The following is a 25,237-nucleotide window of genomic DNA, read 5'->3' as shown; positions in this document are numbered from 1 at the left end:
CAGGATGACTCTGTGGCTGAGTGACGGAGCCCGCCGAGCAGTGCGGAGGCACGTGCGAGACGAACCGGGCCGCCATTGTTGTGGGCGCCAAACGGCAAAGCGAGTCCCCTCTCGGCTTTTCACCAGCGGCGCTAGCGCAGCCGGCAGGTTTTGGGCACCACGCTCCTTTTGTTAGCGTTCTGACAGGGGCCACCAACCAGAGGTTTCGGCCCCGACACCCAACCCAACCTCACTCCCTTTTTATGCCTTCATGCCTTTATGCCTTCATGCCTTTATGCCTTCATGCCTTTATCCGACGCTGAGGATTGCACTCTGCTCTGTGTTTTTTTTGTATGTCATTCTTCACAGCTAAGGCAGATGACACTTGCTGACATTAATCTTAGTCAGCATGAAAGCTTGTGTGTAGCAGGTGGGAGGTGGGCATGGCTGATGGAGTGAAGCACGTGGATGAGGATTTATGCTCTCTCTCTCTCTCTCTCTCTCTCTCTCTCTCTCTCTCTCTCTCTCTCTCTCTCTCTCTCTCTCTCTGGCTCCCTCCCTCTCTCTCTCTCTCTCTCTCTCTCTCTGGCTCCCTCCCTCTCTCTCTCTCTCTCTTTTTCTCTTTATTCCTCTAAAGAAAATAAGGCAGAAGGAGAGAAGAGAGGGTCTCTGTGTTTCAGGGACACAGATTTCCTGCATTTTGCAGTATCCATCCCAGCTTTGGCTCTGGCGGTGGTTTGGCTTAGGTGATAATTGACAGGAAAACAGAGATCCGAGCCCCTTCTTGGGGGCAGCCAGGGAGCCGGGCGTCTCAGCTTCCCCTTGAGTCTCTCGCAGACCCCCCTGTGAGGCTGGGCCTCCCGCTGGGCTTGGGCAAGTGGAGAGTTGGAGCTTTGGGGCAGACGGAGGGCTTGGATTAGCTTAGCTATCATCATGGCAGCGTTCTGGTCCATGTCCTTCCATAGCTGCTGCCAACCACGCTTCCCAAAGCCAAACAATGTATGTATCCATAATGAGCTCTCTGAGGTCGACTGCCTTGCCCATATAGTGGAGGATACAGATGTTACAGTGTAGTGCCATTGTGTTGGTGTATGTATGTCTTTGACTGCCTCCCAAAAAAAAAGAGACCTTCAGGAAAGAGGAGTGTTCTATGTTCTGACTGTGGCAGATAAAACATAAGTCACTAAGGCACTAAGGTGTGTGTGTGTGTGTGTGTGTGTGTGTGTGTGTGTGTGTGTGTGTGTGTGTGTGTGTGTGTGTGTGTGTGTGTGTGTGTGTGTGTGTGTGTGTGTGTGTGTGTGTGTGTGTATGTGTGTGTGTGTGCATCGATTATATCAATGTGCATGTTTGCTGGATACAACTCTCCATCCACGTTATACAGTAGGTCTTTTTTGAGTTGTGGTTTGTCTGGTACCTTCCCTTCAACTAATACCACTAATAGACCCATCAGGAGTTAGTGCATACTTGATGCATTTGCCAGAGCAGACACTCGCCTTGGTTTGACCATGAACATGGAAAAAAAACAGCTTATAACAGACTCATATCATCACCTACCTACAGCAGATAAGGTCTCAAAGAGTTCTGAAGTCCTACTACCAGAGGCCCCTTATATATCAGCTGGGAAGAGAAGCATACTAGCATCAATACTACCGTTATCATGAAACTCCAGCTGAGATAGACAGGCCTGATATATGGTGTCCAAACAGGTCTTCCTAAGCAATTTTAACTACAGACCTTGTTCAAAACTGAACCGCAAGGAGAAACTATTTAAATTAAGGACCTACATTCCACTCCACACAACGTCCAACATGCTGCCGACCAGCAAGTAGAGGGGCCCACCCAAAAGAAATCCCTCATTCCACCACCAATAGAGTACCGAAGCCATGACGTAGCGTTGCCAAGGCAGCGATTTCACTGGATCTAAACAAATCAATCTAACCATTGAAATCACCATTAGCGGTAGCTTTCTTAATCTATTTTAATAATTTTACAACGTTTCTAAGACGTTAGTATATTTTTTTTACACTGTAGGAATCACATACTACAACATATATTCATACCAACACAATCAAATTTGTAACTACAGAGTTTTATTTTAGCATGGGTTTCCTCCGTAAAAGAGACCTGCATGTAACTTCCCAGCATACGGTTAAAATCCTTAAATTCACGGACCTGTTTTGGCTTTATTTTTAACAGCCGCCAGTCTTTGAGAAGACGTGAAATATCCACTGGAATTTTGTTTTTTTATATTACACCTGCCAGGGAATCCGTATTATGTGGGTAAGCTGCTGCCTAGCAGGCAAAGCACGAAAATGGCTGTAGCCTACATTTAAAACAATTTATTAGCTAGAAATGATGCCACATGTCTACATTCAATGCTGTTTAAGCCACTTCGAAAGTTTGTTTAGATCCAGTGATTCTGCAGTCATGGAAACGCTACGTCAGACTTCGGTACTCTATTAGCCTTTTCAGCCAGTTGAAGACCCCAGCCAGCAACCCTTCAAAACACACACACACACACACAAACACACACACACACACACACACACAGTGCTTTTGAGTGATCGCCAATTAGGATGGTGTGTTTCATTTTGTCCAACAGTCTAATTCTTAAAAAAAAACAGACCCATCCGTTCTCATCCTGACAAATAATATACTATGCCAAAATAATATACCAGGCCGCCAGCAAATAATATACTATGCCAATACTACACCAGACCGCCAGCAAATTATACTATGCCAATACTACACCAGACCGCCAGCAAATTATACTATGCCAATACTACACCAGACCGCCAGCAAATAATATACTATGCCAATACTACACCAGACCGCCAGCAAATTATACTATGCCAATACTATACCAGACCGCCAGCAAATTATACTATGCCAATACTACACCAGACCGCAAGCAAATAATATACTATGCCAATACTATACCAGACCGCCAGCAAATAAAATACTATGCCAATAATATACCAGACCGCCAGCAAATAATATACTATGCCAATACTATGCCAGACTGCCAGCAAATAATATACTATGTCAATAATAATAACTAAATAATAATAATAATAATAATAATAATAATAATAATAATAATATACTATGCCAATACTACACCAGACCACCAGCAAATTGGCCTAGAGCGTGCAGGACAAGCGCATTACTCACTGGTGAGATAAACACACTTTTATAGGTGCTGAAAGATACAAAGCCAACTCTAACATTTAACGACAGCTTCAGAAGCACCACACTTGCAAGGCTGTAATTGAAAAGAGTCTGTTTCTTTAAAACAAACACACAGGCCCATCAATTAATTATCCAACTAATATGAGTAGCTGAAAAACTTTGCTAATCTCTACATGTCTTTATTTTACTTCAGTATTTGCTAATTACAAACGAGTACAGCAACACTGACAGAAGGAGAAAGTGTAGCATTATGCAGATGAATATGCTTTCCAGTTTAACACCCACCCTCTGTGTGTGTGTGCTGACCTCAAGCCTGGGGTGAACAATTTAGCTGCTCCTCAGCTGTTCAGTCACTGTTTCTGTGGAAAGTTGTTTTCCAAATGAGGGCATACTGATACATTAACCACATTGATTGTGGATGCATACTCACATATAGTTTTTAAATGCTGAATTATTGCGTATGCAACTAATTGGGTTAAGGAAGGGGATGTTTTACCATATGGTGCCACAAAACTCCCAGTGTGGAAAACAACTTCTCTCTGTCTGTCACAGTGCCTCATGGCCTCCCACTGGAATCCATGTGAGGTTGGAAAGAACTGCTTATGAGCAATACTCAAGCATGTTTTGCACTCGACGGTTCCATGTCAGATCGCCTAATCGTTGCTGGAAGGTTGTCATGTTTGTGTCTTTTTTGAAAGACTTCAAAATCTATAATATTTACTACTGCTACACAGGGGTGGGTAGTAACGCAACTACTTGTAACGCATGTGAGTAAAAAAGTAGTTTTTTCAAGGAACGTGTACTCTTCATATTCCTTTTTAAAACTGTACTTCTACTTATTACTTGAGTAAGATTTTGAGCCAGTAATCTACTTTTTACTCAAGTACATTTTCCGTATACCTACAACTACATTTTCCATTTTGATATACCACAAATCAGCCGTAAATCGGCAGGGAGAGAGAGCCAGAAGCATCTCCAAGAACATACCGAGTTGCTAACTGCCTCAAAGAAAAAATAAGTAGGCTACCTCTTCTCATTAGACCACTTTCAGACTAGCAGGTTGTTGGTCGGAGACACCACATCGTCAGCATTTGCAGCACCTAGGCTATCAATAAGAAAACCTTGTTGACAACTGCTCTTAGATCAACATTTGCAAAGCATTTCATTTGCAATTAAAGTTATTTAATTTGTCCATTCTGAGATGGAGAAATGGAAAGAGAAGGGTATAGGTGGAGTGAGGGGTAAATAGAGGTGGAGTGAGGGGTAGATAGAGGGTAGATAGAGGTGGAGTGAGGGGTAGATAGAGGGTAGATAGAGGTGGTGTGAGGGGTAGATAGAGGTGGAGTGAGGGGTAGATATAGGTGGAGTGAGGGGTAGATAGAGGTGGAATGATGGGTAGATAGATGGTAGATAGAGGTGGAGTGAGGGGTAGATAGAGGTGGAGTGAGGGGTAGATAGAGGGTAGATAGAGGTGGAGTGAGGGGTAGATAGAGGTGGAGTGAGGGGTAGATAGAGGTGGAATGAGGGGTAGATAGAGGTGGAGGGGTAGATAGAGGTGGAGTGAGGGGTAGATAGAGGTGGATAGAGGTGGAATGAGGGGTAGATAGAGGTGGAGTGAGGGGTAGATAGACATAAAAATATAAAAAATGGAAAGTTACTTGTGATTTGAGTACTTTATTAACAACATACTTTTTTACTTTTACTTAAGTAAGTTTCTCAAAAAGGAATTTTTACTTTTACTTGAGTATATTTTTAAGGGAGTAATTGTACTTTTACTTGATTATTTTCAGTACTGTACCCACCACTGCTGCTACATACATGGACATAGAAGCATGCATCTGACAGTACATACACGTTTAATACATACATTCACAAAGGAAAAAGCTAGTTAATCTGTGTGTGTGTGTGTGTGTGTGTGTGTGTGTGTGTGTGTGTGTGTGTGTGTGTGTGTGTGTGTGTGTGTGTGTGTGTGTGTGTGTGTGTGTGTGAGAGTGTGAGTGTGAGTGAGAGTGTGTGTGTGTGTGTGTGTGTGTGTGTGTGACAGTGTGTGCCTGTGTGCGTGTGTGTGCATGCCTGTATGTTTTTATGTAGAGTATGATTGTGTGGGAGCTATGCACTATGCAACTCACTATGCAACTCACTGGCTGAAATCACCCCGTGGGGGTTGAGTATAAGAGAAATGGATTTAAAATGTTTGATGTATTTAATATTAACAGATATCCCTTTCAAAAGGAAAGGCTAATGACTACACTGTTCTTCTGCTTTAATTACTTAATTAGTAATTATTATGTGTTGTGTGCAAATTTGATGTCGGAAGGAAGTATTAAAAATGAGAGCAATGTAGATCTAAAGAAATCACAGGGCTTAATATCAAAGGGTTCATTCTTTATGTAACATAGAGGATGAATTCCCGAAATTGGAGGGTGTATATGTTATTTTATGCATAACTCTCGCTCAATAGCACCACTTTTCTCCCCTAATGATACAGTATGAGCACTCATCCTCCTGATATTGTTAGCTGTGCAGCACAGTTCTTAATTTAGCCGTTGCCCATTGGTGAGCTTTTGAAATGTAGTCATTAAGAGGAGGGTGCACGCGCACCCTGGGAAGCACCGAGTGGTCATGGTAGGGCAGTTTTGCTTTAATGACTCACTCACGCACTTCTGACTGCACATAAACAGGACGACACTGCTGTAGTGCGATGGCCAAGGATTTCCCAGGATATGATTTCAGTTTTTTCTTTTTAATCTTCATAATCTTCATCATATTGAGTGTTTATTCTATCAAAAGTTACTCATGCACTCCCCTAAAGCTGGATTATGGGTAATCCATGCGAGGGCTGCAGCCAGCAGTATAATTAGATGCTTGTCATTCTGGTCCGCTCTCCTCGCCTCCCTGAGCCCCCCCCCCCCCCCCCAATCACACGCCTGTCCTGCCACTGCCCTTCTCTTCTTCTCCTCCTCCTCTCTCTCTCTCTCTCTCTCTCTCTCTCCCTCTCCCTCTCTCTCCCCCCCCTTCCTCTCCCTCTTCCTCTTTTTTTTTTCTATATCAGGAGCCGCCTTGCACAAAACACCCCAGAGCTTCTCTCAATTTACTCCTAACAGTGTCTATTACTGTTCTCATCTCCTGTGCTCCGTGTTCCATTCGCGGGCCACAACACAGTCGCTGGCGTGGGCAGTAAGTTGCAGAGGGCTGGCCGTTTTCATTTCCCCATCCCATCTCCTCGTCTCTCCTCACCGACCTGCACCGCCATGTGCTGCTTCTTCACCATCCTTGTCTCTTTTTTTAGCAAGTGCTATTTGAATTTATCCCCAGTCACTGGGTTGATGCAGGAGCCTTTCAGAGAGAGGGAGTAGCTCATACTGTAAATTACTGCATTAGTAAGACTTGGATATTTTTGATAGCAATCAATAGATAATTCACAGTTTGGGTTGAGATGGTAGAAAATCTAGTTTTATGATATGTGTCTGAACCCTTGTTTAAAAAAAATAGTATACATAATTACAGCATGCCATCATAATACCTCAGTTAGCAAGCTAGTTATGTCTGTAATGATATAAGGTTGCTAGGTAGGTCTATAGTAAAGTAAGTCTATGCTTTCTGCTCGGTATCTTCCTGGTCAGATAACAACACTGCTGCTTTGAATAGTGCAGTAGTCAGGGCAGGAGAAGTAAGGGTCTTTATAACCTCATGAACTCCTGAATTGATCAAATATATGCATTGTTGAAATGTCTATGTGTTTTAGATGAACTGCACTCTATAGCTTTCAAGTTTTGTAGTTGTAGTATAACTTTAGGACCTAGCCTGGCTCCTGCAGTGCAAGTGACAAGTCCCTTTTATGTCTGAGTGCATAATGTCAGCATGACACAGGCTCACATGGGCTCCTGCATGAATTTAGATCTCATGGCAGGTGCTGCTTGGTATGGAGCGCCGCACTGCCTTTGCACACCTTCCTTCCTCGTCACCTGCTCGCTCCTTCGCTCCATCACTCCCCCCGCCCCCCACACGCTCACCTGCCCGCTCGCCGCGCTACACGGGCGATGGCGGTGCTCACCCCACCTCCAGCGTTGCCATTAGCGCCAGTGGCCGAGGCTTGTTGTCCTGCCCTTGCTTGTTATTATTATTTATCTTGTTTGTCAATCACCCAAATCGCCCGCCGTCGTGGCACGGCATGGCACGGCACGGTGCCCTCCATCATCCATATTCATTGGCCCTCATTACCTGGCTTGCTGGTTGGCTGCGGGGCCCGGGCACTCATGCCAACCTTTTCTTCGGGAAGACTAACAACAGGTGATAAGGGCAGCTTGGCAGCATTGTTCCCCATCATTTGCATGGTGTAAAGTGCACATATGGGACAGGCCGATATGGAGAAGTGCAGGCCCTTCGGATTACTACTTAAGCAGGGGAAGCTTCTCTGCCCCCCCTTGAGCCTAATTGGGGCTCGGTTTTTGGCATGGTGTATATAGCCCCTTCTGCATGAAATGCTAATTCAACAGGCCGATCTGAAATGCATTATGCTGATCAAGTGGGGAGGAGGAGGAGGAAGAGGAGGGAAAAAATCCCCCAAAGGCACTGTGTAAAGCAAACCGTGCAGAGCAGTGCAGTGCACACAGTGTTGGCCCTCAAAAAAGTGCACGCGGATTTAAGACGATGGTAAAGAACTTTTTTTTTGGCTCTCTTTTCAACTGAACAGTTGAGTGCACTGGACTTGTGCTGGATTCCCGTGTGTGTGTGTGTGTGTGCGTGTGCGCGCGCGCGTGTGTGCGCATGTGTGTCTCTGTGTGTGTGCACGTGTGTGTGTGCATGTGTTTGTGTGTGCACGTGTGTGCGCGCGTGAGTGTGTGCACGTGTGTGTGTGTGTGTGTGTGTGTGTGTGTGTGTGTGCGTGTGCGTGTGCGTGTGCGTGTGCGTGTGCGTGTGCGTGTGCGTGTGCGTGTGTGTGTGTGTGTGTGTGTGTGTTGATAAAAATATAGCTCCACTTTCTCTCAATGTGTGTTGTGTATGTGTGCGTGTCCAAGTGTGTAACAGTGCATATGAGTTGCTGCTCCATCTGAAGTGTTAGAGCATACAGCCGCTCCCCTCCCCTGTTTCACAAGTTCACAACAGATGGACACCCATGTGCGAAAGGTATCTGATGAGCAGTGAACGTATTCAGAGAAGTGTTCCTGGTGACGACCACATCGGTTTACTCGTGACATCCTAAAATGCGAAGTGAATGCTGGGTAACCACTCGGCAAATCCACCAGGGGACCTAAAAAAAATCAGAGTGACACACACAGAACCTCTTAATGTCATAATTCAATGAGGTTTTGACAGAATAGACCAGTGGCAGAGTCTTTTGAGGAAAAGGAGAATATTAGAACCACTCCGCGCCCATTCGCCCTTCGGGTTAACATTACGTTTCTGTAATCCGCCCGGCCACGAAATCATGAGACAAATTTAACCGACTGCACAGGTGCTCGCTCACTCCACGATTCCAGAAATGTCTTTTGAAACACAGAAATTAATGTCATGCCAGTCCTGTCGGCTTTGCCAGCTCTATCCTTTGCAACCTCCAATATAATCCATTTTTTTTATTTCTCATTTAGTTTAATGCGATTGCGGAATCTGCCATCACTGGTTTGTCGCCTGTCAGTCGGCCACACTGTTGAACCTTCGTCACACACCAGAGGTGTTAGTTTGATTTTGTTTAACGGTGATGGCTTTCGGATTATGCCTGAGAGCTCTTCTGTACAGTAGATTAGTCTAATGCAGAAAGCAACAGCCCACAAAGGTGTTGCACATGCCAGGTAAAAATTGCCTCTTTTGAGCACAGACGGGTACTCTTTTTGCCTGAAGTTGAAAGAGACTACAGACGATTGGAAACACTCGCAAAAGTTTCACCAGAAAGCCAACTCTGTTCCTGAAGTATGGGGTTCCATTTTAAACACGCCTGTACAGTTCTTTCTCTATTTGCTCTACCATAAATGCTGTATTTTAGTGGTGGTTATGTAAAGAGAAATGTGGGAGTTATAGTGTTTCTTTTTTTTTTTTTTTACTCACTGAGTGATGGGAGGCAGCTGTTTCTCGGTAGTAGCTTATATATAGCCCATACTGTGATTCCCAATAACCCTTTAATAGGATGAGGGCCATTTTGGTAGATGGTTGTCATGAAGATGTAAGCAAGTTTTCTGAGATGAGCCTTGAAAGGCAGGATTGTGACAGGTGTAGTGTGACATGTTTAGAGCTCATGGGTTGCAGGCAGGTTCAGCCTCAAAGCTGCAAATGCTGCTGGATGTCATAATCATGCAGCTCCTGCTGGGTAGAGTGCACCACGCTTTCCAGTGGAACATGTCACATACATGTGGGGGAAGTGATAAAACATACACGGATGTGAGGAAGTGATAAAAAAAAATCTGGATATTTGTTTGTTTACTTATTTACTTACCTACTTACTGACTTATTTGCTTACTTGTTTATTTCTTTATATACTTGCTTACTTGCATACTTACTTAATATATATGCATGTACATATTGTTGCACATGCATATATTTTTATCGAACCTGTTTTGGACTTTTTTTTTTTTAAGATGTCATATGCCAGAATGAAACGGAATTTGTAGTCTTTTATTTTTGTGGGGGGTGGGGGGGCAACTTATTGTTAATAGTAATGTGGTATTGATTCAAAGCCAGAGGCCCTTCCTGGCGATTTGTAGGAAGGCCTGCCAGAGACCTGCTGAGACGACATAGTGGGAAGATGACAGTCTAGTCGAGAAACAAAATTGTCTGCAAAGGGGAGGAGGGTGGAGAAAAAAAAAAGTGAGAGACAGAGCTGCATGCTACGCTGCTTCCCAAAATCGAGGAGAAAATCAATTAAACAGGAAAAAAGTCAAATCACATCTGTCAGACATCGAAGAGGAGAGAGCGAGATTGAGAGAGAGAGAGAGAGAGAGAGAGAGAGAGAGAGAGAGAGAGAGAGACAACAACAACACAGGCACATGGGTGCTCTGAGTCAAGAACAGAGAGGCGGAAAATATTTTCCACACTTTTCCACCGTATCTTCAAGAATCCCTTGAGAGGCATTTGGAGAAGAGAATAGTGGCGTATGGCCCATGTTCACTGCCTCTGAGCCTCCCAGTGACTCTGTGTGCTGTTTGAAGCCACTGATTTCAATAAAAGCTTTATTGCTCTGAGAAGATCTTTTTTTTTTTTGGTATTGATTACTCTGTCCCCATGACAGTAATTTGAGATTTGTTGATTTCCCACCATGTTTTGGACCACACTGCTGGGAATATGCTAGGTTAAATTCAGATATCCATGGGAGACATTTGTCTTTGTCAAACAGACTAAGAGAAAAAGGGTAAAAATATGAGGATGAAAAAGACAAAAAGAAATGAAGAAAGAGGTTTCTATTTTCCTTTACCCGGTCAAATAAGACATTCAGGCTTAGAGGAAAAAAAGAGTGATTGAGGTAAATGGTTAAATGGAAAGACATGAAAAAGACAGCTTGATTCTGGCCCCTTCACAGAATAAACCTGCTGTCTCAAAACATGTAATTGTTGAGGCTATAATCAGTAATTATTTTCCAATTATGCTTATGTGTCTCCTCAACTAATTACAGGTTTTATGCTTATAATAATATGCCAAAATCAATTTGGCGCTCCTCCGACATGTTACTCCTGTCTCTTGGTGTTCCGAATCATATTAATTGTCCCAGATTCCACTGACTGAATATTTATTAAATGTCTTGTTTATGTGTGATGTTTCTCTGAAAGCATCATGGTTTGAGCCATTCATATGAGCTTTCTGGTTAAACAATAAATTTCAGCTATTAATGATATACAGGACATGACTGCCCTTACTGAGCATAAATATGAATAGCAAAGCGTGCCAGAGCTTAGAAACTGTACTCTTAATCTTACATAGTTGTATCTGGGGGTTGTGACTTATCACTGTGAATTTCAAGCTGTCTTAATAGTAGTTTTATGGTACATCACAGCGTTCACAACCCCAGTACAGCTGCTTTTTGAAGACACGTGGTCAAGGTGCATTTCATCCTCTTGAGTTCCCCAATATGGCGTCATAACTTGCCACATGCATGTGTATCACGTCATAACTTGCAAACACATGTGTGTGTGTGTGTGCGCTCATTGTGTGTCTTTACGGTCGTGTGTCATCCGCAATCGGTAGTTTTCTGCTTAATTTGTTGTTCTTCTTTACTACGGCACACATTTACCCCCTCAACCCCCCTTTAATGTGTGTGTGTGTGTGTGTGTGTGTGTGTGTGTGTGTGTGTGTGTGTGTGTGTGTGTGTGTGTGTGTGTGTGTGTGTGTGTGTGTGTGTGTGTGTGTGTGTGTGTGTGTGTGTGTGTGTGTGTGTGTGTGTGTGTGTGTGTGTTGCGTGTCTGTGTGTGTGTGTGTGTGTGTGTGTGTGTTTGTTTGTGTGTGTGTCTGTTTGTGTGTCTGTCTGTCTGTCTGTCTGTCTGTCTGTCTGAGTGAGAGAATTCACAACCATCAGTGTGATGACCGACATGCGCTCAGGGAGTGGCGTCTGAGAGTGACAGCTGGCAGAGCGACTCTCTCCCCTCCCGCGGCATCGCGAGCCCAAAAGGGGCTGGATAATGATCTTAGCAGCGCTCATCTCCCCTGTCTCTCCCTCGTCTCCCCCTCCAGATGCAGATTGTGTCAGGAGGCCTGCAGAGAAGCGACTGACTCATCCTCATCAGTGGTGGCTTTGTCAAGTCTACCCATATGGCGACGCGTTTGTGTCATTTACCCAACACAGGGGGGGATGGTGGGGTGGGGTGTAGTGGAGATGGCTCCCTAAAAATTAAGCAAGCTACAGATGATTGAGATAACAATCTGCAACTATTGTGTTTAGATGCTCAGTGGAATGTGTGTAAACAGATGCGCATGTACCGTACCATACACACACACACACACACACACACACACACACACACACACACACACACACACATATTGTACATGCATATGCATACATGCATACATACATACATACATACATACATAAATACATACACATACATGCATGCATGCATGCATACATACATACATACATATAGTACACATGCACACACACACACACACACCAAGTTCATGTACACACACATTTTACATGTGTGCGTTTACTTTCCAATTTCCCCAGTCCGCTTTGGCTGTTTGTCTCTGGTTGGGAAAGCAGGTCGGCATCACCTCCGATCGCCCGTCTCCTCTCGGCGAGCCGCCACTCACAGAAACGACCCCAATAATGGGATTCTCTCAGCATTAGCAGCCATGATTGCTGCAGCTGAGTGGTTTGCTGCTGTGTTGTTGCGTTTCATTCATAATCAATGATACATTGTTGAGGAGGGCTTTGTTCTTCAGCTGAACTGCCAAGCTAATATTTCTCAGACTCCCAGACAGAGAAAAGTGTGTGTCTGTGTGGGGGGGGGGAGATGAGAAGACACCATTTTGCTGTCGTAATCCCCGCTAACGTGCTGGATCTTTGCTGCTCGATTGCGGTTCCTTTTTTCCCCGTCAATGACTCAAAGCTCTCAGATCAGTTATTTAATTTATCATCTGAGGCAATGGAGTTTGGCTTTGTGGACTGCTTTTCTGCTTTCATATCAACACTTGAAGGGAAAATGCCTTCTCTCAACCACACATTTCAAACCTCTTCACTGCTCATCCTCTATTGTAGCACACTTTTCCATCCCATGCTATTGAAATATCCTGAAACAGTATTTTTCCTCCCCTTTACTGTAATCATGTGAAAGACAGGTTGTGTTAGAGACCGCTGTGGTGAGTCTCAGCACAGTGAAGGAAGCCTTTACAATTGTTTGCCAGTTTAAGGAAAAAACTCCTCTGACAGAGAGGTGATATTGCCATGAGAATTAGTTGTTCCCCGAAAAGGAAAAAAAAAAAAAAAATACCCACAAAGCCGACTATGTCTTGTTTGACCCACGTGGAGATTAGCCGAGTTCTCCGGGGAATAGACAGTCATTTAAACGCCTCAGGACAAGATTGAAGTCAGACGAGGTTCTGAAAGGATAAGGAAATGATCAAATAGAGTTGATTTCTCCGACAGACTAGGGAGGTGGGATGTATCAATCTCACTGAGGTTCCCACACAAGCTCAGTGGTTTCGGGGGGACGCACAAGCCAGATCCCTCTCTACAGGTAACTCCAGTGTCTGTGATCAGACGTTAAGCGTTCCGTCTGGTCCTTGAGAGAATGTCAGGTCTTTACCCTCTCGCTTTGCGTCTTCCCCTTGAATTCTTCACCTCGTGTGTCTACGCCTCCAGTTTCAACAAACTAGATGAATTATTTCAACATGAAATCTCCTCCTGTAATGTGCTCTAGATATTCAGAGGGGAAAAGATCCCAGTGATGGCCAGTAGAGTTTGTATTAATCAAGCCAGCCCTGCAGTGTCCTACGCCCTCCGGCCTTCTGGCTGACCCCGCTACTGGTCACCGTGACGGCAATGGCCTCGTGCCGACCGCGGGCGTCTTTCTGGCGCGGACGCCGGCACGTGCTGGCGCTTAATGAGGGAGGAAGTGGGTGAGAGACAGGACGCCTCTCCTTCACCTGGAAGTGAAAATGGCCAAGAAGACGAAGGGGAAAAAAAGGTTTCCCTGCTGCGCTGCTTTTACTTGGCTGACCTTTACGTACGAACACAATTAACATTTATGGAAAATGAGGGTCTCACACACTCTCCCTGAACTCACTCTGTCCTCCCGCACCTCAAGGTTTTAATTTCAATTGCTACGTTACTGACAAACTGTTTAGCCAGCATCAGTGGTAGTAAGAGCCGGCGGTAACTTTATTTTGCTGTCAGGTGAGAAGTCACCGTTTTTATGAAGGACATCAGTTAATTAGTGGGATTAATTAGAATGATGTTGTGAATGTCAAGGCTGGTATGTGTGTATGTGTGAGAGATATTATTAATTAATGGTAGAGCCTTGTCATTTCAGTTATTTTGTTGCTTTATCTTGTTCCTGCCTATGCTGCAAATGACGTTAAAATGATGCAGGTCATTAGCACCCGAAGACCTCTATGAGGCGTTTGTCTTTGTGTGTGTGTGTGTGTTTGTGTGTTTGGTTTGGAGGCCTTCTCATGATGTTTGGATATTTGCTTAATCTGTGGAAACTAAAGGGATGCATCTCTGCGTGTGTGTCTCCTTGCAGAACCTGATCAAGAACCTTCCGGAGCAGAAGGAGTTAAGTGCCCTGGCCGAGCTGAAGGGCGAGTACGAGGAGCTGTGTGAGTCGGAGCAGTTTGGCATCGTGGTGAGTACCACACCCAGACGACACCCTCCTCCACCCACCTCCACCCACCTCCACCCACCTCCCAGCTCACCCTGGGGACTGGCAGCTGTCAGCACAGCAGAGGAGGGAAAGCCATTTCAATTGAGTATTGATTTTGACCTCCCTCTTTCTCCATCTCTTTCTCTCCCTCCCTCCCTCTCTCTCTCACTCACTCTGGCTGGCTCTGTTTTTCTGTCTCTCTATTGCTGTCCTCCTTATACTCTCTCTGCTCAAGTCTCTCTATCTCGGGCATGCACACTGACAGTCACGAGCCCCCCACACACACACACACACACACACACACACACACACACACACACACACACACACACACACACACAGAGACACAGTCACAGACACAGACACAGACAAAGACACAGACGATGCTTTTTCTATCATCTCGCCCCTTGCTTGCTTTTTTCTCCCAGCCACCTTGCCTCCATCACACTTGCGCGCAACGTCTCAAAGACACATTTCCAAACTCATTTCTCTCCCTCGCCTCTCACTCACCCATTCTTTTCTGACACCACCAGCAACCCCCCCTCCTCATCTCTCCTTCTACCTCCTCTCTCTCTCTCTCTCTCTCTCTCTCTCTCTCTCTCTCTCTCTCTCTCTCTCTCTCTCTCTCTCTCTCTCTCTCTCTCTCTCTCTCTCTCTCTCTCTCTCTCCTCCTGTGCCGCCACTGTGCACATGTGTAGGTTTCTGCTTCACGTTTGGAGCGGGGGCAAAGGCAGGCAGGTAGGGGGCCCAGGAAATTAAGAATAGAGCCATTAAGAGTGAAAAGCGGCAGAAAGAAGACAGCCCCCAGGCCCTGTGCAGCTTCAGCACTATTCAATATATAAAGAGACGCAGTGATGTATAATTAAAAGGCCCGAGAATATAAAGGGCATTTTTTATGACAAGTCAAATCGAGTAGCCACGTTGTGAGTGACAGGAGACGTGATGTTGATGAATAATGAAGAGGGGAGGGAGGTGTGTGTGTGTGTGAGTGTGGGGGGGGGGGGGGGTGGTACGAGGGGGGGCATATTAGGAGTTCAGGTTTTGGAAGCAGCAGGCAGCAAGTTTGCTCTTTACTCATGCATACATATGTGCACACGTATGTGATGTCTAGCACCGAGGACCCATTTTTTTTTATTTATTTTTTTTATTCTCTTCTCTTCATTGTTTTTGACAGGTTCATGTCAGGTCATATTTTGGTTTGCTCTGCTTGTTATGAGTGTGAATGCTGGACTCTGCTTGTGGTGATGCAATTTAAATGTATAGCTCTGTGGACTGTGGAAACTCACTCTGCCTTGGTGGGAGAACTCCTGCTGCACACTATATTTAGCATCTAGTTTGCATGCTGAATTCCAAATTGTATTTTCCCCCCCCATTATTTATTTTTTGTATTCCTCTCACACACACAAACTCTCAGGCTATTTAGATTTTTTTATTTTTTATTATTTTTTTTTTTATTCCTATTAAATGTCAGCTCCGATCTGCGTGGGCAGCACGTAGTTAAGTAGATAAAAATATGTAGGCGGCTCCGGGGTGACGTCTGTTCTTCTCTTATCTGACTGACTAATTGTTGTCATCTGTGCATACTCATTTAGACAACCACTTTGAGGAGGAGTGTTGCATCCCCTGTGTTCTAGCAAAGCTCTTACTTGCTTTCCATTTGTTTCTGTGTTTTGAGAGCACAATAAGTCAGAGGGTTACGAGTTTCTTGTCTGAATTGCATTTGTGAGCAATATATATATATATATATATACATTATATATATATATATATATATATATATATATATATATATATATATATATATATATATATATATACCGGCGAGGCACCTCATCAACAGCAGCACATACGGCTCCTCAGGGAAATAAGTCACTCTCACTTCCTCCTCCCTCTAGAGCTGTCACCAAGTCGCCCTCTTGTATTGTGATTTCTTCTCATAATGCACAGAAAAATCAAATCAAGTGTGTGTGTGTGTGTGTGTGGGGAGAGAGTAGCTAGTGAAGAGTGAGCAGGAACACTTCGAGTTTGATAGACAACTTGCTCATAAACATGAATAAATCTCAGACGTAATGGAACATCATGACTGGGTCCCTGGGCTGCCTTGGAGCACCGGATTATGCAGCGAATTCTGCCGAGAACTCGGGGTTGCAGCGACATACCCCCTCGCCGCCCTCTGCAAACACTGTGACGCACTCACACACACACACACACACACTCCCAAACATGTTTATGCCTACAAGATTTTGTGTGCAAAACCAACAAGCATCAACACATACAGTACATGTACACACTTTGCTCAGTTTTCCACTATGTTTCTTTCTTTCTTTATGTCTTTCTTTCTTTTCTCCTTTCTTTCTTTTGTACTTTCTTTCTTTCATTATCACATACACCCCCCCCCACCACTACCACCACACACACGCGCGTACGCTTTTTACGAAAATGCCATTCCCTTTTTTCAAGCCCCACAGGCCTGGAATAAAAAGAATTGATTTTTCTCTGTGTACTTTGCACAAACCTGTCACATGCTCAATGACTTCTCATCAAAGCTGCGGGTTGAAACAAAGGCTGAAACAGCGGGCAGGTTAACCGTCCATCTCAAGTATTTGCTTCTCCTGAGTATCCCTGTTCTCACCTCGTTTCACCCCACATTTGGCAAAGTTTACCTGTTCCCTCCTGGTGGACAACACTAGCGTGAATCGAGACAGCACAGGAATATATTACTTTTTTTCAAAAAGTGATACTTTTTCTTTTGCTTTAGCACTGACTAATGCACTTTTAGAATGGTTGGTTCCCCTTAGTCTCTCTCTGAAGGGTAATGAGTATTGTCGTAGCAATTTCAAACGCGGTAAATCAAAAAGATACATGTGAATTTCTTTCTTTTCATAATTTATTTTGAATTTGTTTTTGGCAGATGAGCTCGGTGAAGCTGCTCCGCTCGCGCCTCAACGGCATTCTGTTCAAGCTGACCTTCGAGGAGCAGCTGAACAACATCCGGCCGGACATCATGAACGTGACGTTTGCCTGCGAGGAGGTGAAGAAGAGCGACAGCTTCAGCAAGCTCCTGGAGCTGGTGCTGCTGGTGGGCAACTACATGAACACAGGCTCCCGCAATGCGCAGACCTTTGGCTTCAACATCGCTTTCCTGTGCAAGGTATGGGGGACAGCCCGCTGATGCCATAGACTCACTGGTCCTTGGGATCTTGACCGACACATACGACCACACAGACAAGTGAAGACTCACTAAGTAGCAAAGACCCATCTAGATTTATTTTTTACTCATCTACTTTATTTAGATTTGCTGGTTTATTTTTGTATTTAATTGTCTACACCCTGGCACTGGTGTGGGTCAAAAATAACTCCGTTTTTTGCACTAACTAGATTAATACAGGTGTGCAACATGCATACCTGTCAAGTCTCACATTCTGTGAGTAAATGGCACTAATTCACCCTCTCAATAGCATAGAATGTTAATTAATCCAATAGACTGCCAGATTTACACTGTGTGGCCTCCTACATCAGTGTAGCAGTGATACAAGTGATCGATGCTTCATCATTCAGTGGGTACGCACCTGCGCCACTGAACAACTTTTTTATCTCTATGAGGTCTTCGTGGACCTTTTTATGAAATGCTACTGTTGTCACTGATGAGTGATAGATAGATAGATAGATAGATAGATACAGTAGGTAGATAGATAGATAGATAGATAGATAGATAGATAGATAGATTACATACATACATACATACATACTTACTTGCTTGCTCACTCACTCACTCACTCACTCACACACACACACACACACACACACACACACACACACACACAAACACACTCACACTCACCAACCAACCAACCAAGGGGAAATTCAAGGTCTCAGTAGCATACAGACATCACACACAACAAGCACTTACAGCAGAAAAAGTAATATACATATAAAAAACTCCACTGTACAATAGAGACAGTAGAAGATAAACATGATACTAAATATACTATATAAACTAAATTAACTAAATCAAATGTCGTGTCAACACAACTAATGTCACTGTTACTCGAACTGTACGCCTACCAGTCATTTAGAGGTTGTTATTGAACTGGGTAGGTGGTGAGTCGATGTCGATGTAGGGCGGTATTGGAGCAACTAAAGCACATGTTTACTTTCTGGAAAGAAATAAAGAAAGCAAATGTCTAGGAGCCATTCACACAGAGCTAGTGCGCAACTGGTCCATTTTCTTGTTGTTTTTGTCTTGTCGTTCTGGTTGGGAAATATTTGGCTCCAGGAAACGTGCAGATGAACCTGCCATGAAAGGTAAGCGTTCCAGTTGCCAAGCTCTTCGGCAAGAGAGAGGGAGAAAGAAAGGGAGAGGGAGAGAGAGAGAGGGAGAGAGTTCTGCACAGTGTTTCTTGGTTAGATTTTTGCAATGGCTGTCGCAGTCTGACGCATCCCACCTGCCATATGAAAACAGATGTCCTAGCCACAGGCTCTGAAGTTGGAGGATGCTTGGTTGGGACTGTTTTTTTTTTGTTTTTTTTTGTTCTTGGCTGCTGCTGTTATTTGAAAGAGAGGAAAGAAAGTGGGGTGTGTGGGTGATAGAGGATTTGGGTTAGTTAAAATTCTTTGGTGTGGTCCTGAAGCATGGTTTTAATGTGAAAAGTAATTTTTAAAAACTGAGTTAATTCCTTCTATTTACATTCAACTTTGTTTCTGCTTTGGCAATGCTCATTGCTGAATACATGGTAGCTTGTTCAATCTCTCTCTCTCTCTCTCTCTCTCTCTCTCTCTCTCTCTCTCTCTCTCTCTCTCTCTCTCTCTCTCTCTCTCTCTCTCTATCTCTCTCTCTCTCTCTCATGCTTTACAGTTTCAAGCTCGTTCTCTCATCATGATGTCTACAAACCATAGTGATAATTTTATACCACATGTGCATGCATGCTTGTGTGTGTGTGTGTGTGCATGCTTGTCTGTCTGTCTATTGTGAGGCAAAGAGAAAGTTAGTGGAGGGCTCCACTGTGGCCCACACCAAGGTCAAGCCATCCCCCCGACTCTGCCCTTGCCTAGTGAGTGGGAGAGCTTTAGAGTGGGGGACAAGGTTCCAGTGGGGCTTGTGTGTGTGATTCAGGCCGTGATTCAGACTGAGCTTTTTAGTCGGAGCAGCCTTTGTTTCCCATTCACGTCCAGCTCTCCAGCCTCCCAGACACACACACACACACACACACACACACACACACACACACACACACACACACACACACACACACACACAAGGCCTCAGGTGCCAGTGTTCATGGACATTGCTCCAGCTGAAGCTCCCTGTCTCCTCTCCATCCCATGCCGCCATAACTAACCTGGTTAAACAGCCCAGCGCAGAGCAGAGCAAATATCTACAGTGGGGCTCATGTGGCTCCCGATGACCAGGACATTAAACCGTCTCAGAGCGAAGGGCCTGAGCACCACATGATGCTCTATAGACCCTTTCAAGAGAGTTCCATTATCAGCATCATAGTTGGCCCCACAAGGCTTCCGTTTTAACATTCCATATGTTATCTTAATGCAGAGGAAGTAGATTGGGAACCAAATAGAACGTTCAAGCATTGTTTTTTGTTTTTATTGTTGAAAGGGTCTGTGCAGTAATTCATTGAATCAGAGATGTGGAGATGTGGCTGAATTGACAAGGATGTGGTGTAGTGCGGTGTGGTGGGTTGGAGGCGGGTGGTGTTGTTCAGGCCATTGGGGGGCTGATTGGGCTTGTTACTGACGGACAGACGGAAAAGCTCACATTCTCGCCCTGGTCAATCAGCCTAATGGAACTCTGAATAGCGACTCTTTGCTACCTAATGAGCTCATCAGGGGAGTCGGACGCTCCGCCCCACCCTCGTCCCCGCGCTGCCATCTCCAAGGGACCCAGACGCAGTGGGAGCACATGCCGGGCTCCCCCAGGGTGGCTAATCCTGGTCATTTCTGCCTTTTATTACGAGACGGCTTTGGCTTTAACCCTTAATATAACCAAATCATATTGCCTGCTTGTCATGGACGGCTATTGTATTCCCCGCTGTTCACCTCTTATTCACATGCAATGTCTCAAACATGTAAAGTCAGACAGCATATGGGTTTCATTTGCCACTTACAAAGTTCCACTTTGAGCTGAGAGACATTCATACTTTTCCAAAGCGCACTGTGATTACAGAGGGTGGTTATAATGATCGACGACGTCTCAGACATTTAAAGGGAAAAAGAAGTGGGCAGAAAAAAAGTGCTTTGACTCACCGGCCCTTTGTTATTTATAATAGGCTCGCATGTCCTCTAAACGCTCATTGAGACTGGCCTTGCTGGGCTTGCACATCTTGCTCTCATTCGGCGAAAAGACCACTAGTGTCGAAACATCTGGAGTATCTTTTGAAAATGTTTCAACGTCGGCCTTGATAATGCGCTCCACATTTGCCATGCCGTCATTTGCCATTTTACATATGGTGTGCGAACATTTTTTTTATTATTATCGTTATTGCTGTGACTTTTGCTTTGGTCCAGCCCCCTGAGTTCAGACGTCTTGGATGTGTGTGCCTTTTGTAGACTTTTCATTTTGCATATGGCCATTTTTACAAAGGTTGCATGCAGTGTCTCTTGACGTGCGACTGTAACTGAAAGAAAATTCCGAGAGAAGGGAGAGACCGAGAACTAGTGAGAGAAAAAAAAAAACAGATTTCACCTCTCATTGATCAGAGCACTGCCAGACTATGCTCCATATAGGCTTCAGGCTTTTTTTTTTTGTCTTTCTTTTAAAAAAAAAATACGAATCTGCAAAAAGTCTGCAGTGTGTCTGGACATCAGCTCCCAGAGACACAAAGGCCATCCAGTCTCTTTTAAGCTTCACTTCACTTTAATCTTCTCGAGGAAAAGGGGGGGAAATAAAATAAATAAAAAAGTAAACATATATGCTTTCTTCACCAGATCCTTGCCTCCCTGTCACAGACAAGTCAAAAGAAAAGAAGTGAGGAAAAGAAGTAGCAGTTTTGAAGGAGATTTGACATCTTTCAGGGGAAAGGTGGACTCAGAGGAATGCACATAAAGATTACAGCAACTTCAAATGAAATCAAACAAAGAGAGAGACAGAGAAAGCAACTAAGCACCATCTGGAGGAGAAAATGGCGTGCAAGAAGCTTTTCTGTCAGATATCATGGTCTGTGGTGTGTTTTTTTCCCTCTCTGTTCCCAATGGACTTCTATTGTATATGTTTCTATATGTTCCATTATCTATGAATTGCTGCACAGACACCACATATAATGTCTGAAGTGCTCGGAGATTTAGAGTGTCGAACAATGCCTTCTCAAGACTGTCTTCTACTGAGTGCTTACCCATTCATACAGTATTAGCTATTTGCAGTATAATGGAACCTTGCAGAGTTGCAGTAGCTACAGGTGGTTAACACTAACAGTAAAGTGAACTCATGAAGGTTCTTGAATTGCGAAACATCATGGTTGATAAAAAAAAGCAACCAGTTTTATATTTCTTTGGCCACTTGAACATGAGCAAAGAACTTAGACATTCTCTAGTGGTGTATTCAGTCAAGTGTTTGTGCTAGATGTGCTTTCACTTCTATTGAGATGTCTGTAAACTTTATTAATGGTTTATTTATTTCTATATCTCGGCTTTATTTTTCTCCCTTTAAATCTCAGGCCATCATACACTGAGGTTTCGGCGGTGTGTTTTTCAAGCTCATGGACAAGTCCAACCCCCTCACCTCTATCTCCCTGGGACGACCTCTGCCAGAGGTGTAGCCCGAGGCTCTTTGGTTTTCAGTTGTCATTCCCTCAACACACACACACACACACACACACACACACACACACACACACACACACACACACACACACACACACACACAGGCACACATACTGTACACCAGAGTTTTCGCTAGGAAAAAATGGTGCCGGTCAAAGTGACCGGCATAGGTTTCGTTTTTTTTCGTTCGACATTTTGATGATATGCCGGTCAAATATCCTATTAACACTTCTTGATTACCTAGTCAAGTTGAGGAAAACTGGAGACAGGCTATGTAGCTTAAAGAATGACATAATCAGGCTGAATAGAATGCAACATGTTGATTAGCCTAACTTATGTATACATGCCTAACAAGATCTAGCCAGTAGCCTATTTATGTTTTCATGGACAGCAAGAGTCCGCCTCGTTCATTGTTTTAAAAAGGCTACGTTGTTTGTTGCTGCTACCCACGTTATCTCCAGTGGTTCCACTGTTTAACTTGCACAGATGCGCACACACAAGAATGAGCGCTCACACCACTACCCCTAAGGCTACGCCTCTTTATTTGATAACAATAAATTAAGAAATATTTCCTATTCTGGGAAATGTTTAGTTTCTTTTTCTTTCGGTCCGCGGTTCAATGATACCGTTTAATTGTGGCGGAAATTATCCGCGGACCAGCAATCTCCTTGTCGAGGAGGCCCTAACCCTGCAGATCATAGACAGAGAAAGCATAGGCCTACTGTATGCTTTGGGTACAAAACACAGTTGCATGTCCAGTGTACACGGAGAATGTACACTGACATGCAACTGGAGCGGCCGCAACCCGGCAACTCCACTTCCAACGTCATTCTGACAGATACGCCCGACACTTTTTATCTGGTGGTGGTGGAGTTGACCGGACATCTGAGGCTTCAGACGTTACCAATTTATCATCATCCATTGCGTCTGGCCTCTGGCCTTTTTTAAGGCTAGTCTGCCTGGGCCTGGCCATGTTTGAACCGCCTCACTCATTTGTTCGTTGTTTAACGTGGACGTTTTAAGCGTGCGCTTCCTATTTGAAATGTTTCCTATTTGAAATGCAGCATAGGCTATGCGTGTTGTTTAATAGCTTTCAAACGGTAGAGCCTGTACATTTAAAAACATAGCCAAAGGACGTATTGCTTTAATAGGCTTACATTTTAAGGCTTATTCTCAAATTCAGGTTAGGGGGGCGGGATTATTAGCCAATTTCAATCGGACAATTTGACCGGAGAGATTTAATTTTGTCGGACATTTCATTTTTTTTTCCGGCCAATGTCCAGTAATTACCGGACAACGGAAACCCTGCTGTACACATACACAAACACACATACACACACACATACACATACACAAACGTGCGCGCGCGCACACACACACACACACACACACTCTCTCTCTCTCTCTCTCTCTCTCTCTCACACACACACACTCGCTCTCTCTCACACACACACACACACACACTCTCTCTCTCACACACACACACACTCTCACACACACACACACTCTCTCACACACACTTACTCAAAGGCAACATGGCGACACCTGAGCTTCTGTAAACGGTGTGCGAGCTCGCCTAGGCATCACTGAGGCATGGCGGCCCTTTTGGCAGCAGCGGCGGCTCTGTTTGCCATCCTGCACCCGGTCTCCATTTCCGCTCCCTCAGGCGTGACTCCGTCTCTTGCCCCTGGCCCAAGTTCTCCCCAAACGATATCGGCAATAAGGCCTGTGCCGATCGTGCGGCGGAGAACAGGGCCGTCCACTGGCAGAAAGTTTAATTGAGCAATCAGAGATGACAATCCTTTAGTTGACGAGAGACTTGCTCCCTCCTGCCGCTGCTTATTTCTTTTTATTAGCTAATTGTTCTCTTACAGTTATGTTCCCCCCTCCGTCTCAGTGGAACCCACTTATTATGCAGGGGTAGAACTCTATTAATGCAAAGCGTGGATGGGATGAATATGTTCAAGCACTAGAACGGGTGTCTTTTTTCCCCCTTTCTCCCTTAATGTGATTTCAAAGCTGTTGCAGGAATCATAAATTGAATAAAATCCCAGCAGATGTACATACATTAACTCTGGCAGCACAATGGAGTCCTGGCTTTGGCAGGAGAATGTGATAAAATTCACACAAACTCACCATTCTCACGACTCGGTGGAAAGAGAGTGAGAGCGAGGGGATACAAGAGCCATCGGAGGAGAGGGATCCTTGCTCAACGCCACTGATTCTGCCAACATGCGCCGCACTCTCTAGTGGAAGAGGTACCAAATGTAGCACGGCACTGGTAACAGGCTCTGTATATCAGATCAGAGCCAAGAAAAAATAAGCGTAGGTGTTGACAACGGGTTCTGTTTATTGACATCTTGCCTGCTAATCAACATTTTTCTGCACGAGCCCTCGCAAACTTCAGACATCATTGACTGAGCTGTGACATGATTAAGAATCCATCATGCACCACACACACACACCCACACACACACACATGCAGGAAGTGTAAATATTTCCGGGAGGCAGACTCTGCTCATTTCAGACGTGCGAGATGCAGAGTGTGATGTGAGAGGAAGTGGAGGCCCTGGCGGAGCCTGTAGGCAGCGTGGGCTCGCCGAATAGAAGTTCCCCCGTGCTGGAAAATTAGGGGAACATCATAACTTAAGGCAAATTAGATCATTCAATTCATGTAACAAGATTACTGGCAGAGCTGACAGAACTGATGTGGATTGCACCCGAGAAACGTGCGGCTGTAATTTGATCCAGAATTTCATCGGTGGCGAGGGACAGAAGACGGGGGGAAGACAGAGTGATTGAGAGAGACAGAGAGATTGAGAGAGAGAGATGAATAGGAAGTGGCGGAGAAAGGTTGCAAAGGTCAGGGGGGGGTGAGATGTGAGTTAGGCACAGGCACTAGGAAGGTGGAGGAGAGCAGACACAACACAGACAGACATTAATATCAAGGAGGTGGCTTGCTTTTTATTTAGCATTTTCATTATTTTATGTCTTATTATTTGCTTTTT

At 44.5% G+C, this 25,237-nt stretch overlaps 1 protein-coding gene across 1 annotated transcript in view; it reads left to right on the top strand.

Annotated features, from left to right (window-relative positions):
* Positions 1–7,093: 7,093 nt before the first annotated feature.
* The window catches only part of LOC143132842 (protein diaphanous homolog 2-like), an 86,778-nt gene continuing 68,634 nt past the window's right edge, over positions 7,094–25,237 (top strand). Inside the window, exons 1-3 of the mRNA XM_076292666.1 lie at positions 7,094–7,237; positions 14,340–14,441; positions 17,371–17,610. Coding sequence (XP_076148781.1) covers positions 7,094–7,237; positions 14,340–14,441; positions 17,371–17,610 — 486 coding nt within the window. The remainder of the gene's footprint in view (positions 7,238–14,339; positions 14,442–17,370; positions 17,611–25,237) is intronic.

This window comes from Alosa pseudoharengus, unplaced genomic scaffold (genome assembly GCF_046254945.1).
Source record: "Alosa pseudoharengus isolate Yale_2024_CS ecotype anadromous, Long Island Sound unplaced genomic scaffold, YU_APseudo_1.1 YU_APseudo_1.1_scf_19, whole genome shotgun sequence".
In the NCBI taxonomy this organism is placed as follows: domain Eukaryota; kingdom Metazoa; phylum Chordata; class Actinopteri; order Clupeiformes; family Clupeidae; genus Alosa; species Alosa pseudoharengus.
The sequence above is the reverse complement of the archived record's forward strand: the minus strand, read 5'-3'. Positions and strand labels throughout refer to the sequence as shown.